At 40.3% G+C, this 23,961-nt stretch overlaps 1 protein-coding gene across 8 annotated transcripts in view; it reads right to left on the minus strand.

Moving 5' to 3' along the window:
* ST3GAL3 (ST3 beta-galactoside alpha-2,3-sialyltransferase 3) overlaps window positions 1–23,961 on the minus strand; it is a 171,256-nt gene that overhangs the window by 88,013 nt on the left and 59,282 nt on the right. For all 8 annotated transcript variants that reach the window (XR_007778204.1, XM_030226393.2, XM_050977790.1 and 5 more), the window contains one exon: window positions 21,513–21,605. Coding sequence is in view for 7 of the 8 variants with exons in the window: in XM_030226393.2 (XP_030082253.1) it covers window positions 21,513–21,605 (93 nt within the window). In the remaining variant the exon portion in view is untranslated. The remainder of the gene's footprint in view (window positions 1–21,512; window positions 21,606–23,961) is intronic.

Consider the following 23,961-nt stretch of genomic DNA (forward strand, 5'->3'; position numbering starts at 1 on the left):
GTAAAAAGAAGATGGGGAGAACAAAACAGCTGTAAATGGAGGGGAGAAAGCAATACAAAGCAGCTTAAGGAAAGCACACTGAATTGTGATGCAATAGGTCACAGCAAAGAAGAAAAGGGCACTGAAATGTGAGATTTGAGCCACTACATACATAGCAAAACTTCAGATAGGTTCACACTGAATTACAGGAGTTGTACTGATCTGTCATTCCATGGCCACCTGGATGTTTAGAGGTCTACTTTTAGCATTCCTTTTAAAGAGTTTTCCTGGTAGAGCATATTTATTGTGTTGTGGTTTCTCAAGTCTATTGGCAAGTTTAGGTGATACATTTCTTTCTTTCATTCCTGCAGCTGAAAGTCTGATTTTAATGAGAGAGTGCTCATTTTGGTTAGCAGCTCAATCTTTACATTCTTAAGCCTCTTTAAAATTCCTGCATATGTACAGCCTAGGATGGGTGATTTAGCACTGATTAGTTTAGTGGTGTGAGAGAGACCAGAGGCACTGCTCAGAGATATTTCACTGTTCTGAAGTTCGTTCCTCAGCATATGAGGCTTGAAAGCTGAAAAATAAGAAAATGGCTTTACAAATTGCAACAGGGAGGAGAGCTAAAGCTTCAGTCAGACAGACTCTATCCTCCAAGCTCCTTCTTGTCGGTACAAATGAAAACAAAATGCCCCTAACTTACAAAAAATACTTGCTATTATGGGCAGATGCATGACGAAGAATCCACCCTCCAAGCAGTTTTAGTGACAGCTTCCGTGGCAGTCCACCTCGTGATCAATGGGGCTCTTTTTAAATGATTAGCAAGAGTGTAATTAAGGAAACCAAAGGAAGAAAGATAGCTCAAAAGATGAATGAGGCCTTTATTCAAGGTATCACTGAGATGGGGCACTGGCTGTATCACAAGCAAAGGTGAGGGTCCTGGTGGGCAAGATGAACCGAGCCAGCAGCATGCCCTGGTCACAAAGGCAGCCACCAGCCCCAGGGTGGGGGACCCTTCCTGGGCGGGCTCTGCTGCAGGGCTGGGGCACTGCTGGGCTCCCCTCTGCAGAGATACACCCTGGAACAAGTCCAGCGAGCTAAGATGATTAAAGGATTGGAGCATCTGCCACGAGGGGAGGCTGAGAGAGCTGGGATTGCTCAGCCTTGAGCAGAGAAGGCTCAGGGGGCTCTGATCAGTGTGCATAAACACCTGACAGAGGCAGTCAAGCAGGCAGAGAGACTCTTCTCAGGAGTGCACAACACACCCGGCAATGGGAAAAAAACCCTGAAATACAAGAAGTTCAATTGAAATAATAATACTGTTAGGGTGGTCAAACATGGAAACAGGCTGAGCAGAGAGGTTGCTCAAACAAGACTGAGCATGGTCCTGAGCAACCTGTTGCAGGTGACCCCATTTTGAGCAGGGGTTTGGACTAGACCACCTCCAGAGGTCCCTGCCCAGCCCACCTAGTCAGTGATGCTGTGACCCTTCTCCCCATGAAGCAAGGAACAATAAACTTGCAAGAGCTCAATTCCTATCCAGGTCAAATCTAAGCAACAAGGGTCTGCTAAAGCCCCATTTTATAGGAGTGCTGTAATTCCTAGTGACCTCAATCAGCCTAATCAAGTGGTAAGATTACAAAATGAAAAAAAAAGGCTTTAATTTGATAATTACTCGTAGCTATTCCATTGACCTAATGCTTGGCCACAAAGAGCTCATGAAAACTGGATTAATGCACAAAAATAGAGGATTTCATCCTCTGGAAATCACAGTTAAAATTTGACATTCAACAAAACCGGAAATCTGTAGCTTTAAAGTCATCACATTGCTAATGGTCATATTTACCTGGCACAAAACACACAAGGATAATTTGTGTGCTTTTGAGAAGATGTTTCCTTCAAGATGCTCACAAGATACCAATCAAGGTATTTGCTGTTTAGTCAAAGCTCTCCTACATATGCAAACACCCAATACCATTCCACACCTTCACAACTTAAGTGGAGTGGTAGGACTGATAAATAAGTTAGCACCAGAGCTGTGTGACACCACTGTCTGTGTGAGAGACTCAGGGCTATGGTACAGCCAGCAGGGCTGCTGCAGGCAAGGACAAAAGGACAGTCACAGAGCAGAGATTAAAAGAACAAGAAAGCCCAGCACGTCCAGTGAGTGTGCACATTATGGCATTGCTTAAAATGTTGTGTTGCAAAGGAAACAGATTGTAAAAGTGACAACTATTTCTCCCTAATGTTTTGATTTTACTTTTTTCTAAGCTACTCTTCAGAACAGTCATCTGCCGAACTACAGAACCATGCAACTAACATAAACTTATACAGCTAATAAGCACAAATAGGAAAGATGCTTCACTTTTGTGATTGAGTCAAATTAGTAATTCAACAATCCCTGTATTAGTCAAGGCTCCCCTCAGCCTCATGGCAGAGAGGTCAGAAATTTGAAAATTATGTGCCCAGATACGTGATCTGGTTTCATAGTTTATACTCATGAACCATCTTGGCCAGCACAAAGCAGAATGTTTCTTGAATACAAACACACCATAGGAGCAATAGGAACTTCAGTTTATCTGATCTGAGGCTTCTTTTCTACATCATTTCAGCATCAATCCAGCTGATCCAACAAAAGGTATTAAGCAAGAGACTGGAGAACAGAAAGCACAGCCAACACTTGGGTTCTGCTGGCAGCTAGATGGCAGGTTTTATTCTCCACAAGTATTATCAAAGCCTGAGTCCAAAAAGCACTTAGAGGCCAGAGCCTCCTAGGCATGAAGCAGTCTGTGAACATCCAAAGAGTGGGTAGCTCACTTAGGACTACAACAATCCCAGACAGAATCCTCCTGATGAGGCCAAGGTTCCTAACAGCACAAACATCACAATTCAGGGGTTTAGGAAAGGCTGACAAACCCATGAATTACTCCTGCTTCTGTAATCCATGGGGCACAGAACTGCCCTTCTTCCAGAGATTTGTCCCTCCTGCTTCCCAGCAGCCATCCTAGAGGGAGCCCTGATACCTCCCTCTGGAAGCACCTTAGACTCCTTAGCCCTTACTTCACTATCTTTCCCTATTCAAGAGAAGGAGGAAAAAAACTGAACTTAATCCTTTCCCTGCCTGCAAAGTAGGAACCAAGTAAATTTACTCATAAACTATCTATTACTTGGACTATTTTCTCTTGAATAATTCTAAGCCAAGAGTGACTCAGAAATTGTTTTGGGATAAATTTGATAAAACTGTTCATAACCATTACCCTATTACACCATTTGAAAGGATGGACAGCATGAAGAGTGCCTTTCCATCACTGTGTGAAATTCTCTGCTTTAGCAGCTTTCAGTCATAGAGGTCAACATGTTCAAAATAAGCTACCCAGACTTCAGTTTTCTGAGGCAATTTAAGTAAAATAAGGCTATAAAACTTTGGCCTAGATTTCTGAGGTACTGAATGCATTCAGCTGTCACAGCTCTGTAGCATATATAGCTTAAAAAGAAGAGACTAGGTTCATAAAACATGGATAAAGACTAAACTTCGGAAATGTTGGTTTAAAGTCAAGGATCTGAAACTGATCACAAAAGAAACCAGAGTCAGCTTGTGAAAATATTTTCCATGCATTTTTTCTTAGCACATTTATGCCACAGCAGTATAAAGCATCATGCACACAGCAAAGATTTATTGAGTTATACCTTCATTGGGCACATTCTTCTCTCTCTTTTAAAATAAATTTTAAAAGCCAACATTAATATTACATTGCAGTGGGGGATCTATGCCCACAAATGCCTCCTTTTTGAGGCATAATCTACAATGGACGTGCTTTTAATAAGCACCTCAGACACTGTGGAAATGTCACCAAAAGTCCTGACAGACTATTGAATGCCTGCTATAAAATACACTGCCTGCTTCCACAGAGCTCTGCTTATGCTTATTTTCCAACATGATTCCTAGTGCCTGCAGGGGTGAGACACACACTCTGACTATTGCTCAGGTACCTCAGCTGGCTTCCTTCCTGCTGTAAGTACATTTTACAGTACTTGTAGGAGATGTGTGCTTTAAGAAAAAATGAAATCTATACTTTTCCATGGCAAAGGTCCCAGCAGGCAGAGTTCTTACACTTGTAATTGAATTATTCTAGCTTCCTCTTCACTCTTTCAGATACCAAAGCACAGACATAATTACTGGGTTTGTTTTTTTTTTTTTTTTATTACCTCCTCACTGTAGGCAAACCAAGACAGTAAATTCAGAGTTGCATCACTTACACTGAGATGGTACAAGCACTGCAGAAAACATTGACATAACACATTAAATTAGCACCTTACAAGAATTCCCATTATTGGTCTTTTCTTTCCTGCTTAGTTCAAGGAGTAGAACACTACACTGAACCAACACAGGGAAGAAGAAAATCTCTTCACTTTCCCTCTGGTCAAGAAGTTTTGCTAGCTGTCTGCAAATTCAAATGCAAGAAAAGGAGGTTCTCTTCCCTCCTCATCAATGTAATTCAGAGCATCTAGAAAAGAAAAATCTAAGAAGAAATAGCAAAGGCAGCAAAGGATTCAACATTTACAAATTTCCCATGAGGCTAAACTGTAAGTTTTATAGCCTCTATTCTATTAGTACTATGTTTGCTTTACAATTATTTCCATCACTGGTGTGCATTTCTATTACTCATTAATAAAACACGGTTTTACTCTTCTGCAATGCCCTGGTTTTTCCTCCAAAGATGCTCACAACATATTAGACTCCACCTCCCTCTGATAAGTGAGGAGCAACACAAAACCCAGTGGACACTCCAACCCACCTCATAGTCAGAGACCTCCTGGCACATGCACATTATGTAACACAGAGCTGTGCTGCTGAGACGAGCTGGCATGCACAGCCACAGCGAGGTAGGAGCCTGGTCCCAAAAGCAGGAGAGCCATGTCAGAGAGAATAAAGCTACCCATGAGGCTGATGAGCTCTGGCACAGGGGCCACAGATGAGCTTCTCCTCCTTTCAAAGGCAGGTTCATGCCTACCATTTCATGCTAAGTGTGTGCATGACATACCATGCTGCTCAAACTTACCACATTCAAACTCATAGGGTACTTTGTGGCAACATCTGCCAGACAAAGAATATGCAATTCAAATCTAGTTTCTTTTTCCTTCAGTCAGACAGATGAGCTCTCTTCTGCCTTATCTTGTTTTACTGCCTAGTCTCAGGTACCCACATACAAGGATTAAATAATTCTGAACATTTTACAGGAAAGAATAATCTAATAATTTATCTTTGCAATTAAATCCACTATAGGCTTGCAAACAGCATGTGTGAGCTGTCAGAATGTTCCCAGATTTCCTTGGAAAGAGAAAAAGGTTTTACATTTAACTCAGCTAACAGTTAAGTGGTTGGCAGTAACTGTCCACAGAGTCCTGCAGTGGCCAATAAGCCTGAATTTAATAGAGTGGAAAAGAGGGAGTTAGTGGAAGGAGGCAGACCTTGTCACTGAAAGTATGACAAATGAGAAGGATGAACTTAATAGCAGTTTTACGAGAGACTAAAAGGAGCGATACAAGTGTAAACAAGGGGAGAAAGCAGCACATTACTGTAATAATACTAAAAAGAGAAAGTCCCAGCTCAGGGTTCAGCTATGTGAAAAGGAGGCAGCTTGCTGATTTTTTGTAGATCAGTTTTGGAGCAGAATCCCATGGGTTATGTCTCTACATGGCTATACTATTCGGGTTACATTTAGCAATCTGATCTTGTTATTTAGCAAGACAGACTTGCTGATTCATACAAGCTAACCCAGAACACAAAGTGTTTGGATTCTCTTTTCCTGTTAAACTTTCTGTTATTTACTGCCTGCAAGATTGCACTGAAGTTCCAGCCAAAACTAATTTCTGCTGTTTCCAATGTAAATTCCAAATACAAAAAACATGGCATCACATCAAATGTTAAAGTAAGATCATTATTGTCCAGCTGCCAAATAGTTCCTACAGGTTCAGAGGCAGACAGTTACAGAAATCAAGAACAGTGGCTCAGCAGAATGAGCTGACAAGTGTTTTCATACTTGCAGTATCACACTGCAGTATCGCAGCATACCGGGAGACATGGTGGTCTAGAGAATAAACAGATTTTACCGTGGAAGGAAAAGGATAGATAAGGCAGTGGTTCATAACCCCAGAGCTACCCAAAGAGCACAGTGTGCAAAACTGCAAAAACAGGCAGAAATACTTTGCACAGAAAGGGCAGAATAATCTTTTGCCAGCAGAATAACCCAGTAGCCTCCAGGAATGTTACTCACAAGGTTAATCACCACAGCAGAGTCGAGGATGAAAGCTGAGGTCCTATTGTGCTGTGCAGCATAAAACCAGGGACCAGTCCCTGCAAAAACATCTGTCATTCATTTGGACAGATAAGGCAAAGGCAACACAAATCTCACAGAGAAAGGGAGCTGCACAATGGTAGTAGTTATTTTAGCTCCATAGTTGAGAAACAGGTTTAGATCAGAATGAAATTACACAGTGTGAAGAAACTAAGGCAATACTACTAGGATAATTTTAATGAAACAGTGTAATTGAAGAAAACCTGGAAAGTTCTAAGGCAGTTGTAGGAAATAAAGCCAGGAAGGCCTTAGAATACAGATGTAAATGAGTCATTTGGCAAATTTAAGGAAGTTCAGACTGAAAAGCTGAAAAGAATTCCACAATCCAACCACCTTCAGGATTTGTTTGAATTTCTTGTATCTATTTAGCTTTTGCAGTTCTTTAAACTCTCCTAAACCCAAGGTGACCTTTAAAAAAAAACAAAAAAACAGCACAACCCAAAAAATTTGCCAGCACATACAAACATATTCTAAAACATGCTGTCCAGAACAAAGAGTCTTCAGAGCAGGGCACCAAATAGTCTCTATAATAAGCCATGAGCAATTAGTCTGCTGGGAAACAAATCAGCCCAATGCATTTCAGCAGAGTGAAGGTGGCTGCCATGCTCCAGGGGTGATGTTAACTGTAGGGTCTTTTCCTGAGCAAAGCTTACAGGAAATCCACCAGATTATACCTGCTAGTGGGAACTGAGAGAATTTCCAGGGCCTGGGAGGCAAAGCTTTGCAGTGGCTCGCTACAACCCACCAAAGTACTGCTTGTGCTCCCTTAAAATGCCTCAGAGAGCCTGAACCCTCTGGTCCACCAGCACATGCTCTCTTATTCTTCTCTGCTGCCTCTGAGTCCTCCCATTCCATCCAAAACTCCCCAAGTGAGAAGAGAGATCTGTCACAGGAATTACAAACTGCTGTAGGAGCCTTAAATTGTTGTGAACAACAAGGGTTACCATCTTATTTAAACAAAAAAGTAAACAGAGATGTAGCCCGAGAGAGATAAAGGAGGGACACAATCTGTGTGACACAATCTCCATCCACACAAAAAGGCAGATGGAGCCAAAAGAAGAGCTCTGAGGAAAAAAACAGGAGGGGGGAAGTGATTGCATGTGAGAGAAAACAGCCCAGGACTACAGCACAGAACAAACCCTGGGAGACAAGACAAAGAACAAGCACCTTCTTCCCTAGCACTGCAGTGAAAGGCAGCATTATGAAGTCAGAATATTGAAGAGTTGACACTTGGCTTCCACAGTCAAGTCTCCAAAATCTTCTAGCAGCAGATGAAATGAAGAGATTGATGCCAGGTATATTCAGAATTTTGCACTTGGCTAATTGTAGGCTTTGTTTTGTAGCTATTTTCAAGCTACTGATCAAGAATTTCAACTGTGATTTGCTGGAGAAATCAGGTAGGTTTTTAAAAATTTTGTATAATGGTCTGCCATGAAGAGGTACACTGTAATCCACAAAAAACCCCAAACCAAATTCAAAATAGAATGAGCAGACAAACTCTCTCAACACCTGCAAACTGGAACAGGCTTGGAAACCTCCTCTCCTGTGTCTCTAACTCTAGAGATGTGCCAGGTCTTGGGTATGAAAAGAAACACCTTCAGTAGCAGCTGAAAGTCTGTGCTATGCTAAAAAATAACTTCTAGAAGCAAGAGATTCCCACAATTCTAGAAAAGTCTCAAGTGTTTAACACTGATTTTCCCATTTAATTTTTTACTTCTCAGCTGCAGCAGTCACTGTGAATAAGCTGTTGAGGGCTCCTCCTCGGCCTCATGCCTGGGATACTGAGGGGTCCTCTCCCCACCAAGGAAGAGGGGCTTGTCACTGATGGCTGCTCCAAGTTCTCCAGATACAGACAACTCAAATTGTTGCTCAGTTTGCCAACTGTAGACAACAGTGCCTGTGCACTTCCAAACAGGCCAGGCAACTTGTTGAATCCTGTTAGATCTGTCTGTAGGAACCTTTTCTTCTTCCCTCATGTACCTCTCTCTGACTCTCATTGGGCTTCCTGCATCTTCAGGGAGCACAATTTCTTTAGAATAGCTGAAGACAGGATTATCTCAGAATAAACTGCCCTCCTGGTATCACTTTATTTGAATTACTAGATCTTCTGTTTAACATAAGACAACATTCAAGTTTTGAGATCTTAACTGAATAAAGACAGTTCTGTCAGTGAAAATATTTACAGTAACCTCACTAATTGAGACTGATTCCAGCTTCCTGAATCTCATTATGGTAAACTGGGCACTGCTGTGAAAGGGAAACAAAGAAGAGATGAATTAAAACAAACATGCAGAAACCCAAACAACTGCTTCAAGTGATGTTAATCGTTACAAAAAACCTGTCAAAAGCATCCCTCTGACTGGCATCTGTCAAAACATCTCAGCAGTTCATCATCTCACAGCCACCGTTTAGATGGAGACAGAGGGTGCATCAGTCAGCTCTGCACATCTCACACAGCTCTGCACTTCTACATGAATTATTCTGTGTATCAGAGAACTCCAGACACAGCTTGTTTCACAGGATTTCTCTCCTCTTTCTCCTGGCTGGCCTGGAACCATCATCATTCCCATATCCTCAGAGAGGGTGTGGTGTCTGGCAGCCAATTGCACTGAATGAAGTGCTGTTTCCCCTCCATGTTTTCTGTCCAACAACCCACAAGAGATGGCAAAAGACTGGAAATTAAGTCCTGTTAATATAAAGAGGAAAAAACCCACCCAAACTATTAGCTGTGTTTTTTCACATTTCCTGTCTGGACACGGTTTAGGAGTCCTCCAGCTATTCCAAATCCTAGTAATGCAGTACTGAAGAATGAAGAATCTGCTTCCCAGAGAAGAGACAGAGATCAGCATTTCAAACCCACACCCTCCATTAGCAGCAGGTGCCAGAGCTGGAAGAATGAAGCAGAACAGTTCCTTCTTTCCTTCTAGAAAATACATGATGACTACTTCCCTGCTAAAATACCTTCCTTACTGAGCACAGGTGGAATTTTTGGCTGAGCAGGACAGATCTTCCACCAGGCTACCATGGCAGAGCAAGACCAACTGCTTCTTTACAGATGTGTCTGCTCAGACAAGTTCCTTCACCCTTGACACATGAGGAAACCCCTCTGTGAAATGAGCAGTCACAGAGCAAAAGTAAACAAGCCTAGTGTTTATAAACTGTTTGGTATCCTGTTGTTCCATAAATAGTTATTATTACCCAGGAGATCAGATCTGCCTTAAGGAGAAGAAATGCCTGGTACATGTACTGACAAAAATCCCCAACAAGGAAAGAAAACAGAGAAATGTTGTGGTTTTTATTTTAGTTTTCTTTCCTTAAACCAGAACCTGTAAGTATATTTTGCCTCCTTTAAATTCTGGACATCCTTTCTCAGACGTTCCCAGAACAGCAGGAATAAGTCAGCAACAGCAGACTGAGAGCTGGCCTGTTTAATCAGACCCTTGGGACCAGCATCTTCCTCTGCAGATGCCTAAACTCCACAGACACTGTTTAAGAAACAAATCAAAAGCAAAAAAAGCTGGCCACCACTGGTTCTAAGAAGCTGCTTGCTTTGCCACAGGTTACGCTAAGACTGCCTGGAGCTGTATCCTGTATCCATGCATGAGGTTACACATTTACAAACAAATTGTCAAAACATAAACACAACTCCCAGGACAGATATATGCTGTGCTACTCAACCCTAATTCACTGCCTGGTGAAGCAGCTGGTGTGGCTTTGAACATCCCTGAGGCCATTCCAAAGCTGGTGTTTTCTTTCCAAACTGGAGGCAAGACTCTCCCACCATAACAGCTGCCATCCTATGGACTTGCTCATGCTGCAGGCCAGCCCAGGACAGCACATCATGGAGCACAGGGATGGCTTCAGGGACAGGGAAACTCATTGTGTCACAAACAGCTTTCCCTTGCTTTTCATTCTTAGGTGATTTGAAACTATTCCACTTTTCCCAAAGCATTTTGTATTTATATATACTGGTTTGTATTTATCCTATTATACTATTTTGTATTTATAATACTGTTTGTAATTAGAACAGCTCAACCATGGGCCAGTTTTCACTCTCAGGGTAAACTGATTGTAGGGGAAAAAAAAAAAATTTCAAGCTCAGAAACAAACACTTCTGGTGGCTAACAGAGCATCACCTTCCATTAAAGGCAGCAGAGACTGATTCTTACTAACAGAGGCAAGCCCAAAGTAAATCAGGTGCACAGACCTTTTAATCTAGGAGTAAAATCATCGTGGTTTTGTGCACTGGTAGAGTTATATATTCTTCTGGTTTCAGGTGTTCCAAGACCCCTCAGAATGTCACACCTATTTTAATCTGTTTCGTTCCAAGATAAATTAACTAACGTCTCAGCAATCTCTTTATCATACTGATATCACCAATGTAAACACGAACCTAGGCTGGCACAGCTGATAAACAGATAAGAAACATGCTAAGATTGGTGTGACACAAATAGCAGTTTAGAAAGGGGAAACCAGATAAACCTCAAATCTTCTGTTCTCTTGTCCAAGAACCGTACAAGGCGTGTTACTTGAAACTTACATAATCCTGAAGCTTATATCAGTTATTTAAGCTTGAAAGAAGAGCAACTGAGCATGGCAAATGCAAAGATTTTCAGAAGAATCACAATTAAACCCTTCTCAAGAAAACTGGACACATTTTTTCTGGTTTTCAAGCTAGACATTGGAGTAAGCTACAGCCCTGACTTGCACACAGGAAGTTCCTGTGCTAGTAACTCCAAATGCTTCAGGAGAAAAAGGATGTGATCATTCTTACATGTACAGCAGATTACACAAAAAGAAAACAAGTTTTACTGAATGCACGAATCTCCAGAATTTAGCAAGACAGAAGCAGAATAAGAACCCACAGTGAGTAACACAAGTGAAATCTGCTATCCCACTGCAGTGTGTGGCAATGCCCTTGCCATGGTTTCCATTATGTGTGTTTTGGGTTGGGCAAACTTGGGAAACTACAGGAACTTCACCAAATTATTGTAATCCCTGGCACTACTGCAACAGTTGCTAAATACTATCAAAGCAGTGCTGCAATTCGTTTATGGACTTAGCTTAGAATTGTAGTAAAGGTACCAAGAAAATAGTTGCCAAAGGAGTTTTTGCTGTTCTCTCTGTGGTGGAGCCAGAGTTTCTACAACATTATCTGAACAATGCTCTCAAGCGACTTTTCAAATTGCTACAAAGAGAATTTATAATCTTTTCAGTTTTACCTTTGTTTGCCTAATGTAGAGTTGGAGGGTTCCCCAGACTGTTTCTAAATTGGTCTAATAATCTTGCATAAATTATCAGGCTGCCTTTTAATCCATATTCTTAGCCAAAGTACACTGGCTCAGTGACAGCATTTGCATGCGCTGACACTCCTGAAATGTTTCAATAATAGAACAAAGTGAGCAGTAATAGAGGAGAGGGAAAGATAGAAGAAGAAAATAATTTGACTTGAAATCCACCCAAAGATAGGAAATGTGATGAAAGCCACCAGTAGGGAGTTCAGAAGGAACAATTATCCACTCTTGAACATAATTCAGAAAACTTTGAGGGAAGCTGCACACTTTCTTCAGCAAGAGGAAATCACCAGTGACACAGAGAGTCTCAAAGATACCGAGGAACTTGTTGGGGCTTTGGGGAGATGGTGGCCTGAACCAATAAATATGACCTTCAGAAAAGCAAAGTCAGAGTTTTAATCAAAAGAGATAAAAACATGTTCTTATGGGAATGTGAGGAAGAGAAAAGAAGGTAAGACTTGGATATCAAAACCACAGTGATATTACAGCTTAACCTTGAAGCTCACTGATATTTTTCATTTCTTGCATTCCATGCTCACTGATATTTTTCTTTATTCAGATGGATTTAGAACCTCAAGCAATCTCTCCTGCAAGATTTTCAAGATTTTCCTGGAAGTCAAGCATTCTTACTGGTATAGCTTTAAGAGCAGATGGGCCACAGCAACAGAGCCCAAACACACATACACAGTAAAATATGCTCATTTGGTAGCACAAATTAAGTTTATTGCTTCTATTACAATCTTACATGCTCACGCAAATATGGTTATTTATTTGTACATTTCAAAGCTCTCTCTTTTTTTTTTTTTTTTTTTTGTTAACAGTCCACAATTTAAAATAACTTCAGTATTCCTCAAAACAACAACAAGCAAAAAAAGCCGCCCTCAAAACAACCAAACCTGTCCTGTTCCCACTCTAACATATGATGCAGGGTTCTCATATTAAAGCAAGAACACATATGCTCTGCATCATTTTTGAAGCCAGAAAGGCACATACTCAAAAAAGTCCCTGTGTCCACGTTCCAGCTTTCATTTTACAGTCTCACTTAGTTCCAAAGTCACAAAAAAGACTCTGAAGACATACTTTTCAGCCACAAAGCCTGCACATCACATGGCTTCACATACTTCATTTTGAACTCTTGAGAGAGGTCAAACATGAAAGATTTTAGCACCAAAAATGGCTCTGATACAGAGTCTACTGTCATGATGAGCACGTAGGAATTGCATGTATTACTATACACATTTGGTTAAAGGTTAAAAATTCAACATGGGATAGAAAGAACAACCTACATGAACTGAAGGTGAAACCACACTTCTGCCTCCTGAGCATCAGCTCCCCACATCCCTGTCCTGGTGCCCAGGCTGGCTGACAGAGCTTTTGCAGTGCCATCACCTTAGCTCTTCAATTCTCAGGCTGCACCCTGGACAGGGTTTGTATAATGATATGGTAATTTCATAAACTGAATCAGTGAACTGGTCTGGATTAAAAATAATCTTGCACAAAATGAGTAGATGGATGGGGGAGGGAAAACTCATGTTCAGCTCTAAGGATTACTTTACTTTCCCTCTTCACTGCACTGTGCACAGGCAGCTCTGCTCACTCAGGTAATGGAGCAGCACGAATTCCTTAGGCAAACAGTGGGGATGCAGAAACAAACCCAGAGCCTTTTCCTTTTCTTTCTCTTTTTTGTTTACATCTACTCTTACATTATGCCATGTCTACTTCAACCTGACTGCAGCAGCATGCACATCACCAGAAGTGAGGCAATGAGCTGCTGCCATTGAATTTTGTTTTGAAGTACGAAGTGTTTTGAGCTCCAGCTGGTCAATCAGAGCATGAATTTCAGAGTTAGCAGTGAAGTTGTGTGTCAGGATTCATCTGCTCCTCCCTGGAATTATATTCCCAAGCACTGTCCTCTACAATAAAAAATGAAAGAAGGGAATCTGCCTCAGAGAATTTAAGTTATATGACCACACTTTAAATAAAGCTTAGGTTACCACCACTTCAGTACCAGAGGTTTGCAACATTCTGGGCATGAATTAACAAATGCTTCTTCTTAATCCCAGCTTCCTCCTACAGACAAGGCAGGTGCAAGGGACTGAAGGGTGTTGTAAAGGGCAATCCAATTGGCCCAGGTATAAATAGCACCAAGAGCTCAGACAACAATCCTAGTCTCAACATTGAAAGCAAACATCTCTTAGCAGACTGTGCTGTATATTCACTAGAGTCAGCCTCTGCAAAAATATTTTGTAAGATAACATACCTGTCACCTTTAGGCCGAGGTATGAGAGATTTAAATATCTCAAATGGGTCCATGACAATAAAACAAACATAGGAATTTTACCTGTTGTATACTCTGATCCCAATTGTCACTCAAAATTGACACTAATACCTATTTTTTAAAATCACCCTCTTAATAACTGCTTTTAAATGATATATAATACCTGACACACTAACTGCAGAGGTGAAAAAGCTGAGAAAGTTTTTCCAGAACCAACATATAAAGGAGAAAAAAGGCACCACTTCATAAAATTCACAAGGAAAGAAAGGTAGGGTAGTGCAAAATATTGCCTTTGCCAGCAGTGACAGTGGAACAGCAGCTGACTGCATGGGAAGATGTGTTCCTGGAAAAGCCACAGAGCTCTGCGTGGGGAGGTGCTACCCAGACACCAGCAGTGATTTCAGAGGGTGTGTGTTTTGGCTTGCATGTTTGTTTAGCCTGGGATTTACAAAACACAGAATAAGGAGGTGACAGGAGGTAAGGATGAGCAGCAGCAGGCTTCAATCCACTGGCATGGCACAGGCAGGCATTTGACAGCCTGGAACTTGGAGAAATGGAAAACCCTGACAGCTCAACTGACCAACAACTTGTCTTTCATCCTTCCTTTCCCCTCCTGCGCGTCTTGAACTCTTTTAGTCACAGTTAACCAAGAAAATGAAGGAAATTGATGATGTTCAGTACTGCCTAGAAGAAAATACACCTGCATCAACTTGGCCCTTCAAACTCAAACCTCAATAATGCAACAATGATATTTTCTTAGTCTTTGATGTAGTGACAGGTGGGAGGTTTGATGAAGATTCCAGGTCAGCAGCTCAGCTTCCCCAAACACCTTTTGGGCACTGGCACCTAGGAAGTTCCTCCCAGAGCTGTGATTACAGCAGTTATTTGGGACTCCAAATGTGAGCTCTGAAACCATCTCTGTCACCATCACACATTATTCCTGGATGAATGTACAGGCACAGAACAAGAGGTTTATAGAAGGGACAGGGATTTGAGTACTCCCCATTCCCAGAACAGCATCAATCCTGTTTTCAAGGAAAGAAGAAAACTCTCACAGCAGTGTCTGGGACACAGGGACCCTGACTTCAGTGGAGTCTTGAGATGTGTCCACTCTTTGTTGAACATGAGCTGCTTTCACAGCTCACATTAACAAAATGAATCAGCTCAGTGTGTTTTAAAATGAGATATACATTATACTTAAACTGAGAAGTAAAAAAAACCCTACTATCAATAACTAGAATAACTAATTCAGCATATATATACACACACACACACAATTTTATATATCCTAAAAAATTAAGAGATACTGTCCACTGCACCTGAGAAGACCCCAAGCTATGCAGCAGATGCACCACACTGCAGTCAGGCAACAGTTTTGAATCCCTGCAGGAATCCTCAGTGGCACATTAATTATCCAGCCTATTTCTTCATGAGCTCTCAGGAGCCACATGAAGCTGCCATCCCTCACCTTCCTCTGCTCTCCTTAAATAGTTAATCACAGAGGAAGCAGCCATCAGCTGCACTGACAGCCCCTAAGCACTGAGCTCATGTCCTGTCACTTCAGTACAAGCCCATGTTGGCTATGGCAGTAATTCATGAGGCATGAAGACAGTCAGACATGCATAAAGTCAGTTCCAAGCAGAGGGTTAAAAAAATTCTCTTTTTGGAATACTTTTTTTCTGACTATCTAAACAACAAAGCAGAAATGTGTGGGATGGACAGATGCTATTGTGTGCTTGTTAAAAGAAGCACAGCTTCCTGGAGATATGGAAATGAATGTGGAAATACTTAGGATCAGGGCACCACATTTTTAAATTATCCTGACTCCTACTAAAGCCCTTGCTGGAGCTCCAGTTCCAGCCAAAGTCCCTATCCCCCATTTGCATATAAGAATGGGGTTTTTTCCCTAAAGTATAAAAACTGCAAAACCATATCTGTAAGAAAGAAATGGCAAAGAAATTTTACCAAGCTCTGATGTGAAAGAGACAGGAGTCTACACTCTAAAGGAAGGCCTTCTGGTGCTGCCCTATCTATACTCCCCCAGCCTGTGGAAGTGGAGAAAGGCACAGGAGTCTATGACCTACAAAATCAAGGGGGAACTAAACATCACAAAAAAAAAAAAAAAAAACACAGAAGAATGACTTCAGAGAAATCCACTGAAACTTCTGTGGCTGGCATAAATCCTTGTCATGCACTCTCTGCTGATATGAAAGCTTTAAAATTTTTGAACTTTATGTACAAAGAAGCAATTCAGCATGAAAATACAAACCCAGAAGGCTTTACAGGAGAGCTGGTTATTGTCTGAGTGATGAGCAGGCTACAGTATTGAAAAATAGGAGGGGGAAAAATATGGCTGTAAAGAAAATACAAATTGCTAATCAATAGAAGTTCACACCAGAATAATCAAACAAACCAGACTTAAAAGTTTAAAAGGTTTGTGATTCATATAAGGCTATTTCTTAGCACCAATTCACTAGAAAATGCTTGCAATCATATCCTTGGTGGAAAAACAGTCTTATGTATCTGAATCACAAATCAAAAATTCACTATTTTGGTCACAACACGAACAGATTTGTTATGTATTGAACTTCTCCTTCTCCCTTACTCTGAAATACTTTCAGATATTCTTTAAATAATTCTTTGCCATGTTCCCCTACCAAACACAGATACACAAGTCTGCAGGCTGCAGACATTCCCTCTCTATTTACCGCCTCCTCTAATTTTTAGTGTTAGCTGCCAAATTACAAGAGCTTGTGGTTGGAAAATTGCAGCTGAGTATTGAGTAGCTGAACTGTCCCAGGCTGGCATGTCAGCCACAAACTGTGGGCAGAGATCTCTTTTCTCATTTGATAAAGAATAGGGCATAGAAAGAGCTGTACACAGGCAGCATCGTTTCCACAGCAAGGCCAGACATGCAGGAGACTGCAGTGTTACCACTGCAAATACAAGTTAGTGCCTTCTACAAAAAGGTCAAAGCATTAACTCCAGACTTGTAGGTGACCTCAGAGCAGCTAAAATAGTGTAATTCACTGAACATAGTAGTCTAATTCACCGACCTACTGATGCCATTCTACCAAACACACTCGCCATTTCCTTTGGATCATTCTGAAACCAGTAACCTCACTTCAGGCACTTGGAGTCATTATCTGCTGTTGAGAGATTTGTAAGAGGAAGAATCTTATTGTCCTGGAAAGTGAGAAATTAGATAGCTACTTCATTTGCAGTGAGCAGCAGCCCAGCTGGCCAGACCTTACACGGAGATGCAGTACTGAGATCATGCACCCACTTCCCTTGGTGTGAAGCCACTGTCACGACTAGGATTTCAGCATGTTTTTCTGAAGCTATGTCACTCTGCCTTTAAGGCACAATCATTGAAAAACCCAGAAAAGAAAGGCATGGGCACAAGGGATTAGACCAGACATCCCTTTTGTCCAACACCTGATGTCTGTGTCCATGGGACAACACTCCAGTAAAAAGCCTAAGAAAGACAGACTACATCAAGCTACATGCTACCCTCAACGTCCATTTAGGATGTCACTTGGAGAGTTCCATACCTGAATACTTAAGAGTATATTTTATTTTTTTAAATAAAATTTTGCCCATTATGGAGCCCATTTGCAGAAAAATATAACTAGAAATAGCATGAAGTACCACTTACCTTTATTTATTTTAAACCTGGAGCACAATATTTGCATTTAATACCTCCAAATCTTGTCCAACCACATCATTCACTATGTTATACAGGCTTGTCAATGCCCTCTACTTGCTCTACTTCACAGACTATAACTAAGGCACAACTAAGTCCACCACACACCACAAACTGTTGGATCAGCCTTCTCCACAAACACAATCTTATCTCTATCAGAACTGAATTTGGCCTGACATCTTCTTGCCCCACCACTTACCACTGTGAGATCCCTCTGACATTCCTCACAGTCAGCTTTTGGTCTTACCACCTGGAAAAATGTGTTAGTGCTTCATTATTCATCCTCCATTCCAGGTAGTTTATGAGCACTTGGAACACCAGAGATCCCAGCACACTTTCTTCCAGAAGACTCCAGGAGTAACATCCCTGTACTGTCCAATCTTCTTAATTTTTCCATACAGTTTTCACTATTTACCTAGTCACTATCTCATCACTACAGCATTACATCAGTTTAACTTTCCAAAAATCTTTCAAACAGCAAATGTTTGGTTGTTTTTGGTTTTTTGGGCAGGGGTTTGTTTGCTAGGGTTTTTTTTTTTTGTATGTGTGTATTATGGGGGTTCTTTAAGAAATCCAGGTGTGTTGTATTAGTTAAATCACCGTCATCAAATGCTGATCCAGTCATTGAAACAAAACAAGCAGATTATAGGGCAGAAGTTCCTGCTGCAGAAGACAACTTGTCTCCTCTTTATCTGTGAACAAACATTAATTCTATTCTTTATTTTTAGGTTCTAAGAGGAGCCTGATACAGAAACCAGGCTTGCTCTTAGCTTCCACTTTCCCAAAGAACCCCCCAGACCCTTCTTGAAAAGCCCAGCACGTTCACTGCTTTTCATTCTTCCATTCCAAGGCCAATTTGAGCAATGATCACACACAACCATGTGTAACTCGGCAACTTCATCACCGAGCTGCTCACAAAGTGAGAACTTTTCCTAGCAATTCTTTGTGTTGGAATTCGCTCCAAAACGTCAAGCTTCTGTCACATTCCCCCAGCCTGTCCCCTGGAAACGAAGGGTCCACATGGGAACTGTTCTGCAGTGAATAGCAATGCAAATAACTTCTCTGCAACAGCTTTACCTTCCCTCAGCTCACATGTAATATTATGAACCTCTATCAGCTCATCGGGATCTCTGACAGGCTTTCTGCCTTTGACAGTTAGACAAAAGCCTTTATTATTTTTTTTAGGTCTCGACAAAGTTGTTCCTCAACATTTTTTTTGCTCTACTTCATTATGGTTTATATTTAACTTGCCAAAGTTAATGCTCTTTCCTATTCTCCTCATTTGGATACAACTTTTGCTTCAGAAAGATGACTTATTTCTAGAAGTCTTGTTTACTTTACTGTTTAAGCAAGTCGTTGTTCATTTTTGTGGCTTTTCTTCTATCTCTTATTTCCTCTCCCTCCTCACACTTTACCATTGAAACTGGACACAATAGTCTGGAAATCTTGGATTGTGAGGTTTTGTATTTTAATTTTAAGTCAGTGTTTCACACAAAATTCTCAACTTTCTTTGTGCACATACGAAATAGCACTTAAATGGTATTTTTTTTAAATGACATGAAGATTTCTCTGTCTGTTTCCAAGAGAGAGTTTTTTTTTTCTATCTTGAAGGTAAAATCTGTATTTGTTCCTCCCAGATGTTTTATTTCATGTTGGATATATTAACATGTATTTTGTTGGACTGTGGCCATTTAAATCAGGCAATCCAGATTGCTCTCTAGAAATAACTGACCCTTTATTTAGTACTCACAGCCCAGGATTTTTTCCAGATAGGATTATTGATGAAGGGATCAAGCATTGCTAGAATGATCAACTGAGGACCTCATTAAAGCAAACAAACAAACAAGTGTTAAGTCTTTCCTTACCATCAACCACATTTTGGTATTTCTCAGGCCATTGCTCTTTAATCCATCCAGCACTTGCTTATGCCTGCTAAAGTCTGAATTCTCATTTTTACCAGTAAAAAAGCACCAAGAAGAGCTACATCCTCTGAGAAACATTTATTCTGTTTCAAATATTTCCACCATAGTTTGCCTATTTACATTTAAAAGTGCACTAAAAAGTAAGGAACCTTAAAATGGGAAAACATTTATTCATTTTATTCATGCTTGAAAATAGCCAAACCAACTTTATCCAAATACTAAAAACACCCAACAAAAACACACATTTTACCACAAAGACCGCACCTAAAAAATGTCAGTTGTAGAGATGATGGTTTCCTAATGACACAAACAACTGAAAACAGAAGCTAGAATAAAACAAATCATGCAGCTTGAATCTTTAAATAAACAGGCATGATAACTTGGCTTTAAGAGTTCTAAATATATTGAATACCTGGTTTGGTAATATTAACTTTCATGGTTCTGTGAGTACAAGGAAAGTTGCAGAAGAGAAGAAATTTTAAGTGCAGCTTGATTTTTTTTTCAGAACTACTGGTCAGCCATCCTTACAGCAGAACTGGGTAAAATAATTAAATGTCCAACACTGAATTCAATTTGTAAAGAAATCAAAGACATCCCAGGAAAAAATGTCAACATTAGTTAAGTTTTAGGGTCCATGCTAAACAAGCACCTGAACATAAATAGCTGGAGAGTTGCTGTCTTTAAAACAGTGAATACAATTTTTCAATGTATGAACACTTGCTTCGACTAGAGACACGTTTGTACCTCTTTGCATGGAATTAGATCAATGCAGTCAGCTACTGGGAGGTGACTGAACAGAGATCTGCTAGCAGCTGCTGAGGGAGAGAATAAATATCACTTCAGATTCAAAGAGGCTAAAAAGCTCCTTCTCAAAGCCAAAGTGTTTTTTTAAATTAAAATAAGATTAATAGTTTTGTAATAATGAGTTCATCCTGCTCTCTACTATTTACATTTAGTATGTACACAAACACAGATTTAAAAGCACTCACTTTCAGTTCTAGTATTTATACTCTATCCAGAGTTCCAAAATTCTCACAGAAGATAATACTGATAATTGTTTGGTTTACACTGGTGATGTAGAACTTTAGTGTTTTGTTTTGTTTTTAAGGCATGTCTGTAGTATCTACTGGTTACAAGGCAATGTCAGATGTATTTTTTAATTTTAAAAAAGCTTCCAGTCACCATGCTTGTCAACAGAAACAAAGAAGATACCACCAGTTTCAGGCTTGGCTTGAAGGCCATGATCACTCAACCTAACCTTTAGATGCACAGGTCATGGAAATTCCCTCCCCAAAAGAAATAAAATATCTCCTTTGGAAAAGTGCCAGTTATGTTAAGAAGTCCACAATCTCTTTTGCCAAAGAGATCGTTGCACTAGAGCACCATTTCCATGTGAACAAGAAGCTTGTACAACGGTCAAACTGTTTGGTCAACTTTTCCATTCAATGTACCAAACTGAAATCCTTGAGCATCAACAGATTAATGTTCCTGCCAATCTATCTTCTCAAGTGTCTCCCAGCAATTCTATAAACTCCAGGCAGCTGAGGGATGCTTTACCCTGATCTCCCAAGAACAAAAGAAACCCAAACCCAATGACAATAAAACATCACACTTTACTATCTATTCCAGATAACTTAATCATGACCAAAGCTCCCTAAGCATTGCATCATCTGGTACTAGCAGTGAGCCTGACCACACATTTGTAAAATGCATCTATCATGCAACAACATAATTTGTTTTATTACTCAGCACCCGGGAGTCTCTACTCTTTGAGCAAAGTTAGTCAGACTGTAGTCAACTAAGCCATTGCCACTGACCACTCAAACTGTCCAGAATTTCAACACTGTTCTCTCCATGAACCAATCAAGTGACAGAGCAATGGCACTTTTGAAGACAAACTCTGCCTATCACCCACCTTGAAGGATGAGAAGTCATCGGGGGAAGTGGGGAAAAACTCCCACAGTGATTACTTACTTTGGGAAGATGACAGTCATGAGCGCTGATGCATAGCCTGGCTTGCACATTCCCTCAGAGAAATTGGCATACTTTGATGCCAGTTCTGGAGGCCTGTAAAAAAACAAGTACAGAATCAGGATTCTCCTGGCTATGAACTAGTTTTGCAATCATCCAAGCAATTTTTCTCCTTATAGCTTTGCAGAAAATAGCCGCAGGGAGTAACTGCAAACACAGACCATATTTATTTGTTGTACTATGGCATCACAAAAGAACAACAAACAAAGGACAGAGGTAAAGATATCTGAAATACCACTAAACCACTAGTTTTGCTGAAAGATTTTCATAGCTAGCCAGGTAAAGTTCATGGAAGAAAAATATCAATAATCATTTTAGACTTCAACCTTTCAAAAGAAAAAAAGACAAACAGCACTTTGCTTTGGTTATTTTGCTAAGTTATAATCGAAGTTAAAATTATAGAAAAGTATTATTTAGAAGATTACTTGAAGGTAGTTTCAAGAATTTGAAACAAAGCAGTATTGGCAGGGTATCATCAAGGGATGAGTGCTTTCAGCATTTGGAAGAGATGACATTGCTGCTGCTTTGTTGAGGTGTGTCTTAATTCAGCTTGGCTGGTGACTCGTGGGCCGAATTTAGAATATGTGGGTGCTTTTTCATTCAGTTTCTGTACAGAAACAAGAGTGGCAACTCAATTAAAGATATTTCACTCCTGCACATGCATTTATTATAGGTTTACTGAGTTACCTAAAAAAACATTTAATTTTGTGTCCCTATTCACCACCTTCATCCATTTCATTAAAGCATTACAAGGGTAATTAATTCACTTGTGCTTTCAAAGTAACATTAGATATCTTATTATCTAGATATCATTATCTAGTGTCAGCCACAATATGAGGATTGTTAATCTTCCTTCAAAGAACAACAAAAAAGCATTTCCAGTTCCCTGCTTGACATTCAGTGGAAGCTGCAAAGACTAATTGATAACACCGTTCTTGCTGCAACAATATCAGCAACAGGCAAGTAATGAAAGGTTTCTTCCTCCAGCTCAACACTCAAATGAAGATGACAGTGCAGCCCCACAGAGCAGAACCACAAAATCAGTTCTGAAGAGCCCGTTATTACCCCAATCATGTTCTTTCCCAGGCATCACCATTATCAACCAGCAAACTACTACTACCTGCAATGAATGTGGATTCAGAGTTTCAAAATTACACATAGGAAGGACAGTAACTCCATGCTGAACTGGTAGTAACCATTTTTCTTATACTGGTCCTGCATTACCTCTCAAGAGGCCATTGGCCAGTTCCAACTGGATGGACAATAGATGGACAATTAATTTTACAACTAGCTGCTTAGAGTACAAAACCTCCTATAGCTCCTAAACTGTAGGAGAATGGTCTCTCTGGCTACAATTCTGAATATATACATACATACAGAACCTCTGTGTCTCTTAAAGAATAAAATCTATTTCTGCTGAATAAAAATCTAAACCTTCAACAGCTAGAAGAGAAAAGAAACTAGAGAAGATAAATAGTCATTGTAAGTATTTAATTTTGTAAGACCTTTTAAGCTAAAAACCACCGTAAAAACCTTAAGAACACGGATCCTATTTAATTCTGCCACAGATATCCTGCATGGTTATGGTCCAAATATGCAGTATTTTACTATCAAAATTCCTCATCTGTAGGATGGAAGAACAATACATTTGGCCATTTACGCTTACAATTATTTACAATAAAATATAGATATCTCTAAATGTACTATATAGACATGGAGAGAAAGAGACAGGCGTAACAAAACCCATGAATGTGGTTTCCATAGGTGAGGATGTGATATCATAATACATTTCTATAAATGAGAGAGATAAGAAAACATCTGAGAAAGGAGCATCCCAAATGTTTTGCGTTCTTACGCCAGTCAGGATCTCTTCATAAATAGGCAAGTGAAGGACTGAAAAAACAAAAGGCTTTAATGATGCTAATGTATATCACATCCCCTTCTGACACAGTCAGAAGGGACAGCAGGATGTATTGATCATAGCTTGTTGAAGCATTTCAGATATGAAGAAATGTGGAAAATTTAACTTTTTTCAAGCAAACCTAAGCTTGCTAGAATTTTAATCTTTAGGCAACATACATAAACCCCTAATACCAAAACTTCAAAAACAAGTAGAAAGCAACTGGAATTTATCTGCAGCCACCACGGTAGTGAGTCATTGCTGGCAAACTTGTACAACTATTTCAACAGCAGGCCTGTCTCAAATGACCTCAGTGGTCACACAAAATATCTTGTGCCACAAACACAGGCATTTTTCTCTTTTCTGATTTAATGGTGCTTTCATTATCAAATTAAAACGTCACTCAGATGCCCATCATGGTGTTTCTGCACAAGAATAGCAGTCTGAGACCCTCCTGCATGTGAGCCCCCCGCATGCCAATCACTGCATACT

Source organism: Serinus canaria, chromosome 8 (assembly GCF_022539315.1).
Source record: "Serinus canaria isolate serCan28SL12 chromosome 8, serCan2020, whole genome shotgun sequence".
In the NCBI taxonomy this organism is placed as follows: domain Eukaryota; kingdom Metazoa; phylum Chordata; class Aves; order Passeriformes; family Fringillidae; genus Serinus; species Serinus canaria.